This window comes from Harpia harpyja, chromosome 1, assembly GCF_026419915.1.
Source record: "Harpia harpyja isolate bHarHar1 chromosome 1, bHarHar1 primary haplotype, whole genome shotgun sequence".
Taxonomy (NCBI): domain Eukaryota; kingdom Metazoa; phylum Chordata; class Aves; order Accipitriformes; family Accipitridae; genus Harpia; species Harpia harpyja.
The window spans coordinates 46,035,492-46,056,909 of record NC_068940.1 but is presented as its reverse complement, the minus strand read 5'-3'; the positions used below and the strand labels follow the sequence as shown (position 1 = coordinate 46,056,909).

Genomic DNA, 21,418 nt, shown 5'->3' with positions numbered 1-21,418 from the left:
AACTTCAGCTTCTGGTTCCAGAATCCTGTGTGTCATACGCAGCAGTTGGTTGAAGTCTATGGATGTAACAATTTGCCTCCGCAGTACTACAACTTCCATTTTAAAGAGCGGCAGGTCATTTGGGCTACTGCCTACTTAGTTAGCAACGCCTAGAGAAAAGTAGCAAGTTTTTCTCTTGAACTTCCAGGAGTTTAAACTGAAGGCTACCTGTCTCTCCTTTCAGGTAGTCCTTGTTCAGATAAAATCTAGTTCAGATTTCTCACAGATGCTGCTTACAAGCATGAGATTTTACTATATCATCTGATGTATGGCTTTAGTCCCTTTGAAATATAGGGAGTCTGGAAGATCACCTCCCTGTACGTACACTACGAACGGCATCAAAAAGTCACGAGTCAGCCAGGGAGATACTCTTACTCTGTGCCCCTGCAGAGCAACCTGGAAGTGACGATGAGCAAAGGGCTGCGAGCAGAGGCTGGGCTTTTGCTTGCTGGCACAGACTTTGTGAGCACAGCTACCCGTGTGTCATAGATCAGACAATAGCAATTTAAGATTTGGCTATGGAGATCAAATTCGTCTGGGCTTTCTGTGTTACGCTAGGTCATAAGCAAAGCCTGGGCTTTCCCTCGGAGGGGCCTGCATTGCTCTTTTAAACGGCAGAAATATGCCTTCTGTATACCAGTTTCCATGCAACCCATTTTCCGTACTGAGGGGTAGGGATCTTGAACCAGTTCTCACTGGACTAACTCCCTGTGGGCGTCAGGAGCAAGAAACTCATTTCTCTCCGTATTGGCGTCTTGTAGGTCAGGGAAGGAGACCCTGGAATCCAGCCTGCTTGAGGCTCAGCAGCGCTTATGTCAGCTGGAGATCGCCAGGAGTCAGCTTGAAATCCAACTTCACACAGTCAGGCAGGCCAAGGAGGTGATACAAGGTGAGAGCCTCGTGTGCTTTGTTTCCGGTGATCCCCCTGCCTAGGGAGGATGGTATAAAAATAGCTCTCTGTCTGCAGTGCTTCTAAGGAGTGAAGGAGCTGGAGACAGATCCCTCCTACACTGAAAAAATTCAAATGGCTGAAGGTTAGTGAAGTCAGAACCGCTGTTTGTGTAGGCCCTGAATCTTGCCATTTGTCACGTTTGCAGGGGAAGTGAAGTGCCTTCAATGTGAGCTGGAAGCAGAGAGATCTCTCATGAAGCAGGAACGGGCAAACATGGCGCAACAGCTCTTGCGGACAGAAGAGCAGTATAACGATACCCTCAGACTTCGGGAAACTGATCACGAAGTGGAAATAAACAAGCTCCTGCAAGACCTGGTAGGAAACAATATGCTTCTGAATTCTTCAGGCAAGCTTTGTGGGCTGGCTTTAGAAGAATAATAGCCTGAGCGTGTGAGATGGCAGCAAGCGTCTGTCATAGGCCACACGTTGCTAGGCCAGGCAGCAGAGCCAACGGCTTGCACTTGAAAGCACGTGAAGACCTACAGGACTATGCCGGGACAGTAAATGCAAGCCACGGATTCCCTGTGGGCCTGAGACGAGTTGAGCAGAAGGTTGGGTGGTCCCCACCCAAAGCATGGCAGTAAAGGGGTAGGATCTTACCAGACTCCTGTCTACCATGAAGTAGACTCCTAACTTTCCTGCCAACTGCAGTCGTGGGAACTTTGTTCCTTTCTTTCTGTCCTTTCACGGTTGACAGAGGTGTTATCTTTGGGCTTAAAGCATACAGAACAGATGGAACAGCCCCTTGTTCCTGGTACTTGAGTTCGTGGCCCGTCTTGTGACTAGGGCATCGGGGTGCTGGTCTCTTTCTCACCCTGCAGTCCATCTGCATCTTTTCCTCGATGAGAATGGAGTTGAGCTTTGAAAATAGAGACTCTGAGACTAGAGAGAAATCCCGTAGGCGAGAGGTGCTAGGAAACAGGCAGCCGCCAGAGAGGGGAAGGTAACATCTCCTCTTCTTCCACCAGCTGACCCTCCTTTTAAGTTCCTTGATAGGACATGATTTATGGAGGGCACAAAGCCACTACTGTGCGCTGTTGAGGTGGGGGTTTGTGGGAGGGATGAAGCTTCCCATTTTTTTGAGAAGCTTGGCTGGGACTCCATCTTGAAGTCTTTTTCTCCCCTCATCAGGCAAGCGAGCGGGAAGGGCACCATTCAGAGCTACAGGAGATGCTGGAGCAGTGGGAAAAGGAGAAGGCAGAGACAGAAAGGGAGCACGAGAAGAAGCTGTTTGATATGAAGCAGAAAGTTGCTACCATGCAAGCTCAACAAGAGGAGGAACGGACGAGAGTGGAGAATGCCAAGCAAGAGGTAAAGACTGTGAAAGGAGAATTGGTGTGGTTTTTTGCAAGGCTAGAGCTGTGGGAGATGGCTGGGTATCGGGCTGTGTGGAGCATGCCTTACATGTTTTCTACATTGAATTTGGTGAGGTGAAAGGTGAGCAGGGCTATGTTTGGGACTAGGAATGAGTCCTCTCATAGGAAGCCAGGCAGAAATGTTGTTGCGGACACATATTTAGCTAACGGTCGCAAAAGCATTCCAGACGCCTTTAGAAGGCCTTGAACAGAATAAACAAGAAGACAAAAAAAGAAAGATGCCAATTAGAAGAACACAGGTGCACATTCCAAGATAAAGGGAACTTGGCACGAAGAACCTCAATTCGGCAGTTTATCTTAACCAATTAGGCTGAGACAAGTTTCGCATGTTTTAGTTAGTATAACCAATTGTGTCCTATGTTTAGGCGCGTGTACAGAGTTAGTATAACCAATTGTGTCCTATGTTTATGCGCGTGGACAGAGATAGTATAACCAATTATATTTTAGCTTTTGGCGCGTGGACAGCTGATGTTTAGCTTGACAAGGTATATAAGCATGCTATTTGGGCAATAAAGGGAGAACAGCTTTAACCGTATCGGTGTCCCGTTGTTACTCGGCTCACGTCTCCAGATGGTTCCCTGCTACAAAATGTCACCTTTCATTTTAGATTTTTTTGCTGCTATTGTGTTCTGGTTTTTTTTAAGACTTATCTCAGAGTATCTACACAGTTCTCTGAATGGTCCTCTTTTGATGTTTACTTAACCCCATTAAAGACCAAACTGAGTTTGTAGGACTGAATCCCCACAAGGATGGGGTTTTTGTCTGGGGGGCACAGGGTGGTGTGGCAGGATTGTTGACAAAAGAAAAATCTTTTTAAAGACTCCTCTGAAATATTTCTGAGCAGTCAAACAGAGGTGTCTTCTGGGCTGTGTTTGAAGTCAGTTGCTGGTAAGCTATTTTGTGCCCAGATCTCCTTTGCCAAAGCAACCCTGTCATATGCTGATAGTCTTTCTTGTGTCCTACCCAAAGTCCTCTTTATGCAGACTGCCTAGGGACAGCAGTACCCCCAACTGTGTCTAGAGTTACTGAAATGACAGGGCAGTGCTCAGAGATGACAGTGTGTCCCTGTAATGTGAGTACTTTCCCAAAGTCTACTGAATACCTTAAAACTGAAGTAATTTTCACCAAACCTTACTTAGAATACATGAGTTTTCTGAAGGAACTGCTAGCTTCAGCCCTCTGGCAGTCTTGTGTTTTCTCTACTGCCAACTAGGTGCAAAAGTCGCTAGACAAACAGGACACAGCAGAAGACGAGGGATACCCTCACCAGCAAAGTGAGACACTTGAGAAATGACACGCTTTTTCCTGTTAGACAACCAAGAGTTTGTTGGAGATTCAATCACAGATGTACTGTGGATGGACCATGTTTATACTGCCAGTCTCACTTAGGAAGCTGTGTTTCCAAGCGGGCAGATAATGACCTAGGAGACCAGCAGCATAGTGCTTTGAGAATGCGTTAGCCCACCAGTCTTTGAGCCTCGCCACACAAATTTTGCATGGGAAATTTAAACCCGTCTTCTCTTTATTTCTGTGCAGGTCCTGCTAGAAAAGGAGAGTGAGAAGGATGCTTTATTAGAGACACTACTCCAAACTCAGGGAGACTTAAGAGAAGCCTGCCAGCAGCTAGAGCAGCTCAGGCACGAGGTGAAAGAGCAGCAAGAGAATGGGCAGGTGAGTCTGACTAATAGGGTAGGCTGAAAGAACAGGCAGCTGGCAATTGGCTGTAAGCTGAGAGAGAGGCTGAGAGCACCAGGTAACAGAGTGAAGAGCAGTAAAAAGGACATAAAACATAAGTCCTGGGACTGAGGAGGCAAGGGCTATTGCAGGCACTGAAAGGACAGAGCCTGGTAAGCTCCAGAGATCAGCGACAGGAAGGAAGGGTTACAGTGGAAGCAGGGCTGGGTAGAAAAGCAGAAAGAAGTGGCTGAATGAATGTGATTTTGAGACAGAAAGAGGAAAAAGCTGAACCTGATGGCAGGTCCCAGTAATTTGCTCCCCATTTGTGTTTACAGAACATCACAGAAAAGCTGCAAGCAGAGCTGCAGGAAACTTGGGGTAAGATGAAGACAGTGGAGAAGAGGCACAAGGAAGAAATCAAAACCCTCAAAGAGGAAATGAATATCCTTCTTCAGCAGAGGGATGCTCTACAAAAACAGGTGATTGAAACAGCAATAAGATACTCCAGTCATCAAACAGGTGGTCTCTCCCCTTCTTGCCTTTCCATTGCAGTGCAGGCTGAAGGGGTAATCCCTCTGACTGCCATCATACTGTGGTCTCCATCTCAGCTGGTCTGAAGGAGACGTACTGGTCAGCTGAATCTCAGCTGCTGCCCTGCACATAGGGGCTAGTCCTTTTGTCTGTTTGCCAGCAATCATCAAAATGGATTTCTGCTGGCCTGTTACTGCTAGCCTTGCTTTTTAAGGTGGTTTTTCGGATGAACATGGTGACCCACTTAGATTTTTAAACAAGTCAGCTGTATCCATTGTGAATCTGGTACTCTCATAATTGGGTTAAATTTAAAGTTGTTCTTTCCCTTTCCTCACAGTATATGATATGGCTGACAGTGACAAGCTGTAGTCTTTGACTGCTTTGTTATGTTTTACTTGAGGTGGAAGAGTTGACATCTCAGCTAGCAGCCTCTGAAGATTCCCAGCAAGTGATTGGTCGCAAAGCTCAGCAAGATCTGAGTGAGGCTCAGGAACTGTCAAGGCAAAAGGTGCTGGAGGCTGTGCACCTCCAGAAGATCCTGGAGGAGAAGAGGAGTCAATGGGAGGAGGTAGAACATCAGAACAAAGAGCTGCAAGTGCGTCTGCAGTCATTGGAGGGGGAAAGGAGTCGATGGGAAGAAGTGGAGCGTCACAACACAGAATTTCAGGCTTTGTTGAAGGTCCTAGAGGGTGAAAAAGACAGGTAAATGAAAGCCTGTGAGACTCTCCATTCTGTTTAATGGATTCCCTCTTTCAGATCTTTGCATATAGAAATAGCTCTGGAGTATTTCCTAAAAAGCAGAGTTCTGAATTATCCATGCAGATGTGTTTCATTTTCTTTTCTTTTAATCCTTCAGTTACAGTTTTTCTGAAGACAATGGCTTTTGGAGCCTTAAAAGGATGTGTTCTTTTGTTAGGTTGGCATGTTAATACTTTTAAATGAAACTTTCAGGGGTTTCAAATCTGAAACACACCAAAGGAGGCAGGACGAGCTGCAGTATAATGAGCTAGATAAATCCATCATCTCCACCTTGGGTCCAGTAAACTTTAAACATTTGGGATCTGTATCAGTCTTCCATCCTGATACCTTTGGTTGGCAGAAGCCATCTTAAAACCATGATTTTGAACTAAGCCAGATTCCTCTCTGAGGCACCCCAGAAACAAGAATGTTTCTTATTGCCATCTGTTTCCTCGTTCCTCAGAAAATCCCAACAGGTGTCTGGAGGGGCTCGAGCAGGGTCCTTGCCAGCCCCAACAGTTACAGATGTTACTGACTGTACAAGGAATGCAAGAAAGAAGAGAAAGGGTAGGTAGACTACTTCACCTGGGAAAGTCCTGCCAGTCTTCAATGCGTATCTTCATTGATGAAGAGAAATAAAAGGCAGTGCACTCTCGCTTCCCCTGTGAGGATCCTGCATCTTATATAAAGATCTGAGTATTTCCTCCAAGCCTCCATTACCACTTCTGGTGTTGGCCTTCATTTCTCTAGCTGAAAGTAATACGGGTGCTGGCAAGTCTTATGAAACTCCCCAAAGATCACCTTGGTGTCATTTGCTGCTGTTCCTACCAGGAGATAACGAGCTAGGGGAAGAAAATGTGTCTTCATTATTGACAAAACCTCTCCCTTGGAGTCTCATTAGTCAAAAGAAAAATTTTCCTCTTTTTTAATGTCTTCATTTCAAGGCTTTGTTATGTTCATATTCACATTCCTATCTCAAAAAAGATTGGGTATTTAGCCAGTAGTTCACCTCTCTTCTGTGGAAAAAAGTGTAGTGGGCACATGCTTGGGTGTGACTGCCAGCCTGGCTTAGGACTGGACAAGCAGCCTAGTTGTTTAGACAAACCTCAGCAGACAAAGCAATTTTGCCCTTGGTGGTGGAAGTCCTAAGAGTTTATTAAATGTTACACCATGCAGTAATGAGTTGCATGCTCTCCCTTTCAGGCTGACTCTGTCTCTGGAAGAGAAAGAAGTAAGCCTCAGAACCCTGGAAGAAAACAACCTTGCTCAGCACAATGAAGTGTCTCAGCTTCTATCTGCTATTCACCAGGCCCAGCAGCTTCATTCAGACCACAGAAGAGAAATAGAAGAGCTCAACAACCAGGTGACCTATGCACTAGCATCCTCTTCTCCAGGGACATAGAATACCACCTTCAGCTTGTAGGCCCCAACTTGTTTCCCCTCCCAACAAGGTACACTCCTTCCGTATTCTGCCCAGAGACTTTGCACATTGAGGTGAAGGCTGGATCGGCTATGTTCTGCCTATGTTTTCCCCTATTTTCTCATGGTTCATGGCATTAAATCTCTGAGGAGAAACAGAAGACTCCTTGGAGCTTCTCAGTATCTCTGTTACAAGTGTTGTCCGAGATGGTGTTTCTACCTCTGTCGGGCACTGAGCAATCTAGTGAAACAGAAGTGGTTATCGCAGTCTGTGGAAGGCACTTCCATCTCAGGCAGTTCCTCTGGCATTTTGGAGATAATAAAGGATGCCGATTGTCTCCCCTTTACTTCTACTCCCAAGCCTCCCTGGCAGACCTGCTCTCCATGTAGGGATGCTTGATCTGCCACCTCATCCTGCCAGCCATCCACTCTCACCCTTACACACACACATGTGCGCATGTGTGCGCACACACACACAGAGAACTTAATTTCTGAGGTTGGAAAGCATGAAAATCTGACAGTTCAACCATTCCTTTGGGGATGGGGAAACTTCCTTTTGGCCCCTTAGCTTCCAGATACCTGTTTCTAGCTTATTTTTCTCAGTTTGAATCCTTGGCTTTGTGCCTTCAGTTTCCACTGTGTTTTTTGCTTGAAGTAATCTCTCCTTCATTCCTTCCTCTACTTCCTGCTCTGCTGCCTCAGTAGCAGCCCTGTCCCTGAGGCTCTGTGCATCTGTGTTATAGATACAGTCACTGCAGGAAGTAGTGCTGGAGAAGGAGGCTGGCCTGGCAACTCGAGAGAAGCAGCTGCTACAGGATCTGGAGGAGTCCCAAGCAGGCGAACGGTGCCTGAGGGATTCTTTGCACATGCTGGAGGCTGAGATGTCTGAGCTGCGTTTGAGGCTTTGCAGTGCAGAGAACAGAGCAAAGGCATTGGCCACAGAGTGTCAGCAGGCTAACAGTGCCCACTGTGAAGCCCGATCCCAGCTGGACAAGCTGCACTTGGTTCTCCAGCGCATGATCTGTGACAGCAGAGACTTAGGCACTTGGAGTTCAGGCAAGTTGTGCGAGGCGGGGTTAACAAGTCTATAGAGCATGTATAGGAGAGCAGATGGAGGGAGGGGTGGTTCTTTGTAATCCTGATATGATAGACTCATCCTTTCAGTTTAGGCTGACTCAAGCCTTGGGAAGTCTTGAAAGCCTGACATCCCTGCAGAGAGACAAGTCCATGTTTGTATGTGCAGAAATGAGCAGCATCAAAATGAAATAGGGCCCAAGTCATGTCAAGTCATAGGGCATGTGCGTTCTTCCTTGGGGCAGTGCTGACATTAGTGGTCATCAAAATAACGTTAGCCTGTGACACACGTCTTGCTGTAACGTGAGCTCTAGGATGATGTCAAAGGCACTGCCACCTTCTCTTGTGTATAAAGAAGCCTTGTTTGTTGGACACCCTTCAATTAAAGCTTGAAACAGAATGGCTTCTCTCTTCAGAACAGGGTCATGTCTGGGGCCTAACTGTTTCTCAGGCCAGGGACCTTCCTGCAGAGCTCACAGTGGACAGAGTGGCAGCAGCCCTACAAGACCTGCGTCAGCACCTGAAGCAGACTCAGCAAGCTCTGGTAATGTGTGTCTAGTGCACCCAGAAATCCTGTCCCTTGGCTGGGCTGAACTGACAAGCAGAGTGCCAAAGCCAGAATGGGTGTAAATTCTTGTAGGCTGGGTTGGCTTGCTGCCATGGGGAGAAAGGAGAATCGTGATTACATCTACCATTACTGTCCAATTGCCCCCTGCCACCTTGGCTATTTCTGCCTTAGTGTTTGTACCTCTTTGTCTCCTGCTAGTAGTGGCTCTGTGAGGTGATGCTTGTCTTCTTACCTCTTCCAGAACGATGCAAGGAAGAAGACACAGGACTTGGAGCTGGAGCTGAGCAACAGGCAAGCTGAGAGGGACCATTTCCGTGCCCACAATCAAGAGCTGCAGAAACAGTTGGCTCAAAGCCAGGAAGGTACGGCTTCTCCTTTCTGACCCACTGACCCCATCCTGTCTCACCAGCGGGGATCTCCGATACTATGCAGAGAAAAAGTGCAGTGCCTGGAGATGGGAAGAGGAGAAAAACAACAAGCATCTATAGAACTACCAGTCAAAGCTTTTTATAGAGAAAGATACAGTGGATGGCAGTGCATCTAGCTATGCTACTGGTGGTAATGTGCAGAGGTGGTGCCTTTCAGGTCACGTGTCACTGCTAAGTAGGTGTAGCTTAATGCCTCACAGCATCCTTCTCCGTATGCTCTTTAAAAGCACCAGCGTGCAAAAAGCCTTGTCTTTATGGACTTCTTTTTCCTCTTACGTGGCAGATTGACAGAGCATTAGTTCAGTGTTAAGCTTCTGTGTTATTGCATCCCTTCTGCTGCTGCTTTTCCTAGTTCTCTGGTACCTAGTGCTTCTGCATCCTTCTTATCTGTTTTCTTGCTGATACTGATTTGGTGTCTGAGCCCACAGCCATAGCAAACACAATTTCTTACTTCCCTAGCCACTTCTTACATACGCCTTTGGTAACATGTTCATGTTGGGTTTATCTGTCAACTGTTTTTCACATGTAATTAGTCACCTCTTCTTCTAATCTCCAGGCCATCCCAGAGCCTGCAGGGCTATTGGCCTGTATGTATCATAGCTGGGCAGACATCCCTGCTGCTTTCTCTGTCATTGTTTTCCCACTCTCCACATCAGAATTGCTTTTTCATCTCATTGTCTTGTTTCCCTTGTCTCAGACTACAGGAACAGGGAAGTGTGGGCATGGCTCATTGCCTCCCCCACAGGCTGTCGCCTGCTCATGTAGTGCCTTTACCTGTTCAGTATTTCTTCATGTTCCCTCTCTGACATGGAACTGCTGATCATTTTTCAGACTCTTTACAGGAGAGTTTTCCAGGCCTTAGTTCATCACTTTTTCTGGAACATCTGTAGTTTTTACTATATATGTTACATATGATAACAGCTTATATACTTGAAATGCTGCCATTGGATGGATCCTGCTTGTCCCACTATTCAGTTCTTCCCCTCTTTAGTTCCTGTCTATTAGTTCAATCTATTATTTTAGTTTTAGTTCTGTCTATCGGTAGTCCTTCTTGCTTCAGGTCTCAGTAATGGTGTGATGCTCAGTTGCTCTTGCCTTGCTGTTGTCCTAGTATCACTGAATATTTCCTTTCTTCTTTTTTCTGTCAGTCCACAACATATTCCCCTAGCATTTTTTTGGACAAATACCAAAGTGCATCTTCAAGCACAACACTGACATCTGTTCTTTTTTCTAATGTCTCTTAAGTCTTCCTGGTCAATTAACTGTGTCTTATTCAGTCTTCACTTTTGCTGCTTCTTCCTTTTCCTTTAGGACACTAGATCTGACTCTCACCTACTGTCTTTGTCCTTGTTTCATCAATGTCGGTTCTACCTGCTTCTAACCCCGTGGGTGCCCTTAGGCCTGGCCTTTCAACAAGCAGAAGAGCAAACACGTTTTCATATTCTTCTGAACCTTGCCACTTCCTTTTTTCTCTGCCTGGAATTTTCCTTTATTTATGTCTGCTTTGAAAGTCCTTGTGGACTTAGGGCCTGGAAAACACAGACAGGCAGATAAGAAAATGATGTTTTCTCTGTAGAATGCAGATCACTTTGGTTTTGCTTTGCTTTTCACATTCTCCTTCACCTTTACTGCTGTAGAGACACAGATGGCAGAACACAAGAAGAACTCTCTACAAGCTGCCTTGCAGGAAGAGGCCGCTGCTCTAAAGGAGGAGGCTATGACTCTACATCAAGAGGTGGCATCTTTGGAAAGGAAACTCGAGAGCACTGACAAGCAAAGAAGGGATGTCCTGGTGAGGGTGGCAGATGCCATGAAGGGCCATTTCTTACATATTTTTTGGTCTTCCGTTAATTCTAGGGAGCAGCTTTTTACAGTGGAGAGCTGGTTTTGGGTGGTCTTGTACAGGTTCAGTCGAAATCTGAGAATATATAGAGTACGCAAATGCTGACCAAGTTCCCCTCATTTTCCCCTTCCTTCCACTCATCATTCCTTGTTACCCAGACTTTTGGTTCATGTAGCTGAATTAGCAGGATTATCACCTTGGGTAAGAAAAGACAGTCCAGAAAGGAGAGAGAGTTAAGATGACCAATATCACTGACTATGTGGAGAGACCACAGACCACTACAAGAGCAGAAGAATATTGTTTATACCAGTGGTTGTTTTTTGGTTTAAGTTTTCCAGTTGTGTTCTTCTGAATAAGCAGGAAAAGATGCCGTAGTGATATAAAACTCAGTTACGATTCAGGGTGTTTATTTTCCTCAATTCTGAAGATTTCTGCCCTCAAAGCTTTAGTCAAAGTAATTTTCAAGCTTGTCTCTATTTATGCTGCATGGTTTGGGCAATTATTTGTGTCCAAATCCATGTTTAGATTTCTAAATGTTTGAATCTGGAAGAAGGGGTGAGAAGACAAAGTTTGCTAATACTAGAAAGCTGTTCAACATTGCCCATCTGAGAGCAGACAGTGGGGAAAAAACAGAGAAATTTGAGAACCAAAAGTGCTGATCCAGATAAATATGTATGCCTGCAAGGGGAAAACTAGTCCTAATTTCAAACACAGAATGAAAGGCTGTGATCTGACCGTTACTCCTTCGAGAGGGCACAGTGGGGTTCTAGACGATGGTACCATGAAAAGTCTACACAGTAGAGGTCCAAAAAAAAAAAACCCAACCCCAAACCTGGGAAATCAAATGTTGGGGTTGTTCTCTCTTCCCTTCCTCCCTAATAGAATATCATCATGCCACTGCCTAAATCATGCTCAGTCTGGACTTTAAATCCTGGCTGCAGTTCTGGCAGCTCCTCCCCAAAAGAACACACTAGAGCTAGAAGAGGTTCAGAGAAGGGCAAAAAGGAAGATGGAGCTGGCTGAGTAAGTGTTGTGGTTTAACACCAGCCAGCAACTAAGCACCACGCAGCTGCTCACTCACTTCCCCTTGACCCAGTGGGATGGGGGAGGGAATAGGAAAAAAAAAAAGTAAAACTTGTGGGTTGAGATAAAAACAGTTTAATAGAACAGAAAAGAAGAAACTAATAATTATAATGGTAACACTAATAAAATGACAATAGTAATAATAACAGGACTGGAATATGCAAGTGATGCACAATGCGATTGCTCACCACCTGCCGACTGACAGCCCATTAGTCCCTGAGCAGCGATCCCCCCACCCCCACTCCCCCCAGTTTATATACTGGGCATGACATCACATGGTATGGAATACCCCGTTGGCCACTTTGGGTCAGCTGCCCTGGCTGTGTACCCTCCCAACTTCTTGTGCCCCTCCAGCCTTCTTGCTGCCTGGGCATAAGAAGCTGAAAAATCCTTGACTTTAGACTAAACATTACTTAGCAACAACTGAAAACTTAAGTGTTATCAACATTCTTCTCACACCAAACTCAAAAACACAGCACTGTACCAGCTACTAGGAAGACAATTAACTCTATCCCAGCTGAAACCAGGACAGTAAGCTGGGAAAGATGCAACCTAAAGGGTGGTACAGGAAAGGTCTACAACATCCCGAGAGGCAGGGAGAGAGGGAGTAGCAGTTGTTCACTCTCTTCCAAGAGATGAACAAGAGCCATCTGATGAAGTGAGAGCCACACTACAAGCAAATGACAGGAGGTGGTATGCTTACAGCAGAGCAGACCTGTTGAAATCCTTGACGAAGGGTGTAGTAAATACAGCAGGTCTATATGGGGTCAGGAGGAGACTATGGAAGTTCTCACAAGCCAGAACAGTGCTGGAGTTGGGGAGGGGAGGTATCATGTAAGTCTACTGCACTCCTAGGCTTTCTTCCCTGGGCATACACTTACAGGCACCGTTACATACAGGATACTAGCCTAGACATTTGAGCCAGTGCAGCTGTTCTTACATGATCAGTATTTTCCCACTTCTCCATTTACGGTGACTCCAAAAATCAGTTACGGACAGAGTTTGATAAATACAATACAGTTCTCAAATCTTTTTTGAGTGATAGAGAAAATCTACATCAAACAGGGAAACCAACTGAAGAGCTTGAATTTTCTACTAAAAGCTCAAACTTCAGCCCTTGGCTGCCACTGGAGCAGGCGTTCAAATCTAGTATGAAAACCAAACATACATAGATGGAATTATTGAATCTTTTCCTTCCTGTTTTGCAGCATGAACGGGACAGGCTGCAAGCACTTGAAGAAAAACTGGTATGGGAGATAAAACTTCTTCAGGAATCAGTCACAGCCTCTGAAACCCAAGCAAATACAGCAACAGATAGGAATCACTCCCTTGAACAAGAACTCCAAACTACACTATCTATCTTAAAAATTAAAAATGAGGAAGTAGAAACACAGTGGGAGAAAATCCAGATGCTACAGAAAGAAGCAGCAGAGGTAAAAGCTTTGCAGGAGAGTGTTACTCATATGACAGCCATCCTGTCAGAGAGGGAGGGAGAAATGAAGTTATACCAGGAACAGATGACAATGCTGGAAAAGCAGAAAGAAATGTATAAAACTACTGTCAATCAGGTTATTAAGGACATAACAGAGACAAAACAGAAGACAGAAGCCCAGCAAGAACACATACAGGAGCTGGAGAAGCAGCAAGAAAAGCAGAAGACTACTGTCAGCAAGATGAGCAAAGAGCTAGAGGAGAGAGACCGGGAGATAAGATCCCAGCAAGAACAGATACAGGAGCTGGAGAAGCAGCAAGAAATGCTGAGGACTGCTGTCAGCAAGATGAGCAAAGAGCTGGAGGAGAAGGACCAGGAGGTCAGATCCCAGCAAGAACTGATAGCGGAGCTGGAGAAGGAGCAAGAAAAGCAGAAGACTACTGTCAGCAAGGTGACCAAAGAGCTGGAGGAGAGAGACCAGGAGGTCAGATCCCAGCAAGAACAGATACAGGAGCTGGAGAAGCAGCAAGAAATGCTGAGGACTGCTGTCAGCAAGATGAGCAAAGAGCTGGAGGAGAGAGACCAGGAGATCGGATCCCAGCAAGAACAGATACAGGAGCTGGAGAAGCAGCAAGAAATGCTGAGGACTGCTGTCAGCAAGATGAGCAAAGAGCTGGAGGAGAGAGACCGGGAGGTGGGATCCCAGCAAGAACAGATACGGGAGCTGGAGAAGCAGCGAGAAATGCAGAGGACTGCTGTCAGCAAGATGAGCAAAGAGCTGGAGGAGAGAGACCGGGAGATCCAATTCCAGGAAGGGAAAATAATGATTCTAGAACGACACGGTGCATCACAAGTGAGAAATCTGCAGGTGGATCTTGATCATATGAAAGGGAACTTGAAGGAGAAGAACTTGGAGCTTCTGTCTCTGACTCAGCAGATCCAAGCACTGGAAATGGAGAGAGAACAGGTGAAATCTCTGCACGCGAGCCTTGGAGACCTGAGGGCAGTTCTTAAGGACAGAGAGCGCGAGTGTGATTCTCAAAGGGATCAGTTAAGACTCTTGCAGCAGTACAAGGAACAGCAAGAGGGCTACCTGCAGGAGCTTCGTGGGACACTAGAAAAGATGACCCTCTCTTTATCTGAAAAGGATCAAGAGCTTGAGTCGCAACAAAAGCAAATCCGGGAAGCTGAAGAAGTCATGGAAATGCAGTTAAGGACTGTCCGTGACCAACTGGAGCAGACCTTAGGAACCTTAAAAGAAAAGGACAGACTCCTAGACATCCAAAAGCAACAAGCAAGGAGCTCTGCGGAAAAAACAGAAGAACAGATGAATGTCTTGCACAGAGACTTAGAATACACAACAGCAATACTGAAAGAAAAGGATTTAATGATTGAATCTCAGAAGGAACTGATTGAGACCTTCCAAAAACAAGAGCAAGACTCTGAACAGCAGAAGGAAATTCTGCAGCAGCTTCAAGTGGCACTAAAGGAAAAAGAACAAGAAATGTTATCCCTTAGAAAGCAATGTGAGGCGTGGAAGGAAAAGGAGGAAAAGCGTGAAGCTGAGCAAACAAATCTCCAAGCAACAAAACTGACTCTGAAAGAAAGAGAGGAAAAGATAGAGGTTCTGGAGGAGGCTATCTCTAAGCTTCAACAGCAAAAGGAGGAGGCAGCGATGCAGACCAAAGCTATACTGCAAAAACTAGAATACGCTGAATCTTCTCTAGAAGCGAGAGATCAAGAGATAGTGTCTTTGCAAGAGCACGTCCAGGAGCTTCGAGAGCAGAAGGAGTTAGAAGGCAAGCAGGCCAAGAGTCTAGAGCAGGATCTAGACAAAATGAGCCAAATCTTGAAGGAGAACCATTTGGGGTTCCTCAGGCAGACGGAGCAAATGAACATGTTCCGGCTTCGTGAAGAAAGCACGAAAGTAGCGCTAACATCATGCCAGCAGCAAGTGGATCTGCTTGAGCACGTGGTGAGGAAGAGAGAAGAAGACAATGAAACTCTCATGCAAAAACTCCAGCGCCAAGAAGAAGAACTGAAGGCCTTGCAGAATCTCCAGCTTAGGCTAACCAAGAAGAATGAAGAGGTTAGGCATCGCAGAGAGCAAGAAAAGCTCCTGGAAGAAGCCTTGCATGAGACGGAACGAGAGACCAAGGCCGAAGGTGAACTAGAAGAGTTAGAAGAGGAAGTAAGAGCTCTTCGGGAAGATCTCCAGCATGTTCAGCCGACTCTGACAAAGAAGGATGAAGAGATCAAGAACCACAGAGACAGAGTCGGGTACTTAGAGAAGACTCTGGCGGAGAGAGAACAAGAGCTTAGGAGGCAGAGTGAACTCTTGAAGCAATTAACATCAGCTTTGCGATGGAAGGATGGCGGGGAGACCCTAAAGAAACGAATCCAGAAACTCCAGAAATGGGAGGAAGAGGAAGCAGAGAAGAGGCGAGTTCTCCAGGAGAGAGACCGTTCCTTGCAAAGACAGAAGGAGCTAACCCAACAACTGGCGGATGAGCGGAAAGCCAAGGGGGAAGAACTGGAGCGCACGATTGCTATTTTGAAGCAGACCGAGAGCAGAGAAGTCAAATGGAGAGAGAAGGCACAAGCACTGACTCTTGCCCTTACCAAGAGTGAAATGGCCAACGGGACTCTGAGGGAAGAAATAGCCATCCTGCAGAGTATGGTTTCAGAGAGGGACAAGGACCGGTTTCATCTTCAGGTAGGCAGTGTGACTGATCATCAGTCAACTAAAATGTCAATAAAGGATTCTAATGATGATTCCCATAAAGATATGGGAATATAGATTCCCATAAATACATGACCTACTTGGCCTAAGAAACCATGATTGCAGCCAGCAGGCTTGCCTGTCTGTATAGCTCTGGCCAGAGACCATTAATCTGCTAGAATGTTTTCTGTCAAGCCCAGAACTACTGAAAGAACTACAGAGCTTGCCGTTAGAATTAAATGAAGTCCAAAAGTTGGGGGTGGGTAATTGGTTCTCTCATATGTAGGCAAGCTTAGCCAACGTGTCGTGGTTGGGGTTTGGCATGGAAAGGAAGGGGCACAGTTGACCAGACTAACGTACTAATATTCTTAGTAGAATTTTGTAACGATGGTTGCACAGCAGCTACGCTGACAGTGCTTAGAGGATGCTTTCAGAGATGTAGATTTCTGAGGTACAGCTTTTCTGGTGTATTAAATAGAATGGAATTTGTACCGTTGCCAGATCAGGTGAAAGGCTTCATTACACATTCAGGATGTACTTGTGCTGCAGTCCAAAAAGTATGAAGGCAAATCTGTGTGGATTTCTCCAAGGTGATCTGACTCAGGTACTGCTAGTGGAGCAGCTGCAACAGCCTGTGCTGCAAACTTGCATGGGACTCTGCCAGTACTTTTAGCATTACGTTAGTATACAGGCATGTAAAAAACGCTACTAATAAAATACTATATTTAAGCATTATACATTTATACATTACTTGAAAAATATTAGTACCAGCCTGACCAGGATGATGACAGGTATTGTGAGCTGTTGATGGGAAGCAGAGAAGTGACAAGGGCAGGAAACATGAAAACAATGGGAGATTTCAGTTGCATCCATATAGATCAGTATAGTGCTGAAATCAAGACTACATTTATAGGTGCTGTCAGAGATTGCTTCAAGGAGCAGTTCATCAAGAAACCCATGAGAGGGGAGGTGGCTCTTGACTAGGTTCAGAGCAATGCATAGCGCTTGGTTGATAATATGTTTTTTTTCAAATAGCAGTTCTGTAACGATGATGTAACAGGTAAAGGGAATAGAGAACAAAACTGCAGTATTTTATCACTGCAGAAATAAACGCTTCACCCACATCTTGCATATTGTTTGGTTGTCCAACAACAGAGTGTAGAACTATAGACAGGAGAATGAATATACAGTGAAGGTCAAAGAGGATGACCAAAGATGTTAAATAGCTTCGCTAAGAGGAACATGTAAATGTGGAAGTCTTCATGATGGACAAGAAACGGCTGAGAGAGAGGGAGCTGGAAATACTACAGACCTCTGTAAAACCATTAAGTGGCTGAATAGGAGATGAATGTTTCCAGTCTCACTCAAAACCAGAATGGGGGACACTGAACAAAACTAGCAGAAAACATGTCCAGACCAAACAACTCCATTTCTCCAAGGTGATCTGGAGGAGGGCCCCTAGGAAGAGAGTGCGTTGTTTTGGCCCGTCAACCAGGAGGAGCAGAAGGGACTTGGCACTGTCCATTCCCGAGTCCGGTCACTCTCCCTGACGTGTTGATTCTGTCCCTCCTAACCTTTATGTGGCACCGGCTCACATAATCTCCTCTCTGTATACCCAGCAGGCTATTGCAGAAGGGGAGCAGCTATCATGGCTCTCGGAGAAGAGACTCCTGTCACAGCAGCTGGAATGTCTGCAGCGAGCAGTTGCAAGGCTGGAACTGGAGAAGGCAGAGCTGAAGCAACTCAATGCTGAGCTCAGGAGGACTCTCGAGCAGGTAAAACAGGCTTTCGCTGCCTCTGCAAAGCCTCACGGTCCGCTGGATCACACCACATTTCCACAGACAGCACTCTGGAGTCCTCTGCTTGTTTCCTTCCCTCTCCCACTTCCCCCTGTGGACACACGCTTTTGTATTTTCTCTCTCTTCTGGCACCCCGTTGCCTTCACAAATGCGCATTCACTCCGGTCCCACCCTTCTTGCCCCCGTGTCCCCATACAGGCACATTTGACACTCTTGTGTCAGGAACTGTTTCCTCTTGCTCTTTCTCTTCCATAGCCTCCTTCGAGTGCTTTTTGCCCACAGCATTCTCTGGTGCAATTAACAGCCTCTGAGCAGAAATCTCCTTGCCGTGATGTCCAGAGCTCCTTTTGCTCCTTATTTGGTGGCAGGTTTCTGTGACCCTTTCTCCTATCACCAACGTGCAGGTGGAACGTGAACGGAGGAGACTGAAGAGATATCACAGTGGTCGGTCGCTGCCAGATGCGTGCGGATTTTCGCTCTCCGAGTCTGACCAGCACAAGATGGCTGCTTCTAGACAGGTGAGAACAGAATCTTACTTGGTGGGAGGAGGGTCTGCCCATACAGAGGAACAGTGGCAAATCCCAGTGGCAGCAGCCCCCCAGTATAGACCTAAGAGAAGTGGAACGTAGACCATGGCCCTGGCCAAACTGGAGACCAAAAGGAAATCCTTGCATTTTCTTCACAGGAGGAGTCTCACGCTCGCTGCAGTCGTCGATTAGCTGAGTTGCAGAACCAGGTGAGGAGTAGGAAAGCTCTCGTCAAAAGCTGCCGTGGCTGTACTGAGGGGCGCAGCTTTGCACGATGCTACAACCCGAATTTTGTTTGGCTGTCAGGAAGTGAGTACACCAGGCAGTGGAAATACCCAGTCAGTCAGACACATCTGTTGGCCATGGCCAAACAACATCATGCACCTAGGTCTAGTCTCTGGCTTGCCTAGAGGTCAGGCGTGGTGGGAGAGGGATTGGAGGAAATTCAGAGCACTGGCACTCGCCTGAATATAGAGAAGATTCTAAGGATGTTCCCCTTGAGTCTTACTCATCTTGTTGACTGCTTCCATTTTCCCTTGACTCCGCTAACAGTAGAGCTTGCACTCTATCAGAGCTCCAGGGATCTGAGGCAGTGCCAGAGCTTACAGCCTTCAGGCAACCGTTAGCCTCCTATTGCTATGCTGTGCTAATCACGATCCCAGTATCGGACCGAGTCGGAGACCTAAGCACAGTGTGGACGCTTGTTTTATCAGTGTAAGAATGTACATCCCAGCTCCTGAAGCCTATTGCATGCCTTGACAGCGGTACTGGCAGTAGCAGCAGTCGCCAGACTCCTCTTCCACATGCTTTTATGGCTCTGGTACGCCCTGGTCTCCCTGAGGAGGTGAATCTTCGCAGGTGTTCAGGGCAAAATGCCTGTAAGATTTACGCGAGTAAAGTACACGGTGCTCAGCTCCGGCAAGTGAGCCGAGCATACCGCTGAAGCCATCAAGTTACACCTTAAGGGTGTTTTCACCAGGAAGCCTCGGCGCCTGAAGTTCTGTTGCTACAGATAACGGATTGAAGCCCCTTCCCCCTGTGACTGTTGTGTCTGCCTGCACTGTGGACCTACTCCAGCAGTTCAGCAGGAAAACAAAGGTGCTCTGCTCAAAGAATCATCCTCAGCTGGCTAGTTGGGGCACTCCTCTGGGTCTGGGAAACAGCGGAACTGGCACTTGATCTCCCCCTTCCTGGGAGATGCTCTTAGCAGCAGATGGCCACTTCTCCCACGCATACCTCTGGGTTACCTACCAAAGCGTGGGAGGCTTCCAAGCCCAGTTGCACAAAGGTGCCCTTATTATTTCAGAGAGAAGGTCAGACCTGTCCCTCTCCTCAGGGGTGGTGTTCCCTACTCTGTGTATTGTTTTGAAGTTTGTTATGAAGTCCCTTTGACATCTTACTTTCCATGAGTATCATCTCCTCCGCTCCAAAGCAGGCAGAGGGCAACACGCCCGAGCTGCTGTGGCTGCGCTGCCCTGCCAACCTGACAGGAGGTGAGAGCAGCTGGGTCTCTCCCACCAAAAAGCCCAGCAGGCACAACCCACTGTTGCCAGGAAATAATGAGAGTTTGAGGATTTTGAAGGCCTCAGCAGTCCTTTAAGGCTCATTTGCCTCCTGGGCTTTGTTCATCAGATTATGCTCTGCTCATTTGTGAAATGCTCTGAAGTTAGGAAGAGTGAGAGTTTTCTCCCATTTCATGTGCTAGCTGTCAGGGTTGTAAACTAGATCATAACAGAACGGTTCTTCACTACCTTGTGTATGCAGCAGTCCTCCTGCTGAGGAGAAAGCATGTGGAACTAAGGTGGCAGTAGGCCAAATCTCTCCTTTGAAAAAAAGGGTTGGGTTACGAAATGCTGTAGAAACCTCCCTCTTTAATAGGCATGTAATGTCTCGGTGTTGTACCTGTGAATGGTATGCCAGAAAGAAACTCGGAATTGTCGGTAATCTGAGCTCAGTTCAGGGTGGCTCTGGGAACCTGTTAGTTCCCATTCCACAAGGACAACGTGTTTGTCAGGGCTGGAGTTGGAGGGTGCGTCTTCCCCGACAGCCGGATCTGTGGAGCTACGGATGGTCCTAAGAGCGTGGGCTTGTCTGAGCTCGGCCTTTTGCCTCTTTCAGGTGTCCCTTCTGCAGACGCAGCTGGCACAAGAACGAAAATACAAGCAGGACTATATTGAGTGCTGTGCCAAGACCAGCCAGGAGCTGTCAGACCTTCACCAAGAGCTGTCTCGCTCCTTAGCAGCTGTGGTCAGGGAGCCCAAAGCTGCTGTTCTGGAAGCAGAGACTCGGAAGCTGGGTCAGCCTCTCTGAACCTTCTTTTCCTGTAGAGGAGCAGCTGCAGCATCACGGCGTTCCGGTCTTGTGCCCTTCCCGGAAATGTATTATGTTTTGCTGTGGGGAATGGGGGTACATCTGTTCTGTTTGCGTCCGGAAGCATTTCCTAGCGACAGCGATTTTAAAATTTTTTTTTTTTAATAAAAGAGATTTTGCGGGACTGCACTTTTTCAACGGGGGTACATTTGTTCTGTTGATGTTTGCAAGCATTGCCTAGTGCCAGCGCTGTCTAGAATTTTTTTTTAATAAAAGAGATTTTGCAGGACTGCACTTTTTTAGTAGGAAAAAGCAAGGGCTAGGCAAGTATGTGGCTTAGGAAAAGCTTACCCTCTTTTTTTCACTTGCACAAGTAAGCTATTCCGAGCTGCTGTACGATTTAACCTCTTGAGTTCGTAGCCCTTCCCTGTGACGAGAGAGGGAAACACGGAGGTGGTTACCAAAATGAAGGGGTGAAGGGTACAGGCCAGGGATGGGAGGTGGGGCAAGAGAGCGGCGGTTTTTTCCTCCCTTTCCTCCCTTTTTCCTTCCGTGCTTCGGCACAATAAGCGCTGGTACTCTCCCGAGGTGATTTGCTTTCAGCTTTGTTGCTGCGACAGCCAGCCTGAGGGACAGCTCGGTTGTTCTCCGAAGGGCGGGGGTAACAAACGCCAGCCCTTTCAAAGCTGGAGGCAGGGGATGGGATGGGCAGGAGGTCAAACCGAGTGAAAACTGCTCTCTGCCAGCAGCTCCGCCTTGGTCTCAAGCCCTTCCCGGCTAACCGATCTCGGCACAGTCAGCGTCTCTCGGGTGTCCTTGAGAGGCCCGGGGGCCGTTGGCAGGGAGGGTCAGAAGAGGGCGAGGCGGCAGCGAGGACGTGCCCGCCCCGGAGGAGCCCGG

General features: G+C 46.9%; 1 protein-coding gene across 1 annotated transcript in view; it reads left to right on the top strand.

The window, feature by feature from the left end:
* The window catches only part of LOC128143508 (centrosome-associated protein CEP250-like), a 36,085-nt gene extending 15,370 nt beyond the window's left edge, over positions 1–20,715 (top strand). Inside the window, exons 16-31 of the mRNA XM_052790811.1 lie at positions 801–928; positions 1,137–1,306; positions 2,123–2,302; positions 3,904–4,038; positions 4,380–4,523; positions 4,976–5,277; positions 6,517–6,676; positions 7,476–7,788; positions 8,223–8,350; positions 8,616–8,736; positions 10,440–10,594; positions 12,937–15,876; positions 17,502–17,657; positions 18,086–18,199; positions 18,367–18,417; positions 20,327–20,715. Of these exons, the coding sequence (XP_052646771.1) occupies positions 801–928; positions 1,137–1,306; positions 2,123–2,302; positions 3,904–4,038; positions 4,380–4,523; positions 4,976–5,277; positions 6,517–6,676; positions 7,476–7,788; positions 8,223–8,350; positions 8,616–8,736; positions 10,440–10,594; positions 12,937–15,876; positions 17,502–17,657; positions 18,086–18,199; positions 18,367–18,417; positions 20,327–20,518 (5,389 nt within the window). The 3' untranslated portion in view covers positions 20,519–20,715. The remainder of the gene's footprint in view (positions 1–800; positions 929–1,136; positions 1,307–2,122; positions 2,303–3,903; positions 4,039–4,379; positions 4,524–4,975; positions 5,278–6,516; positions 6,677–7,475; positions 7,789–8,222; positions 8,351–8,615; positions 8,737–10,439; positions 10,595–12,936; positions 15,877–17,501; positions 17,658–18,085; positions 18,200–18,366; positions 18,418–20,326) is intronic.
* The last annotated feature ends 703 nt before the right edge of the window (positions 20,716–21,418 follow it).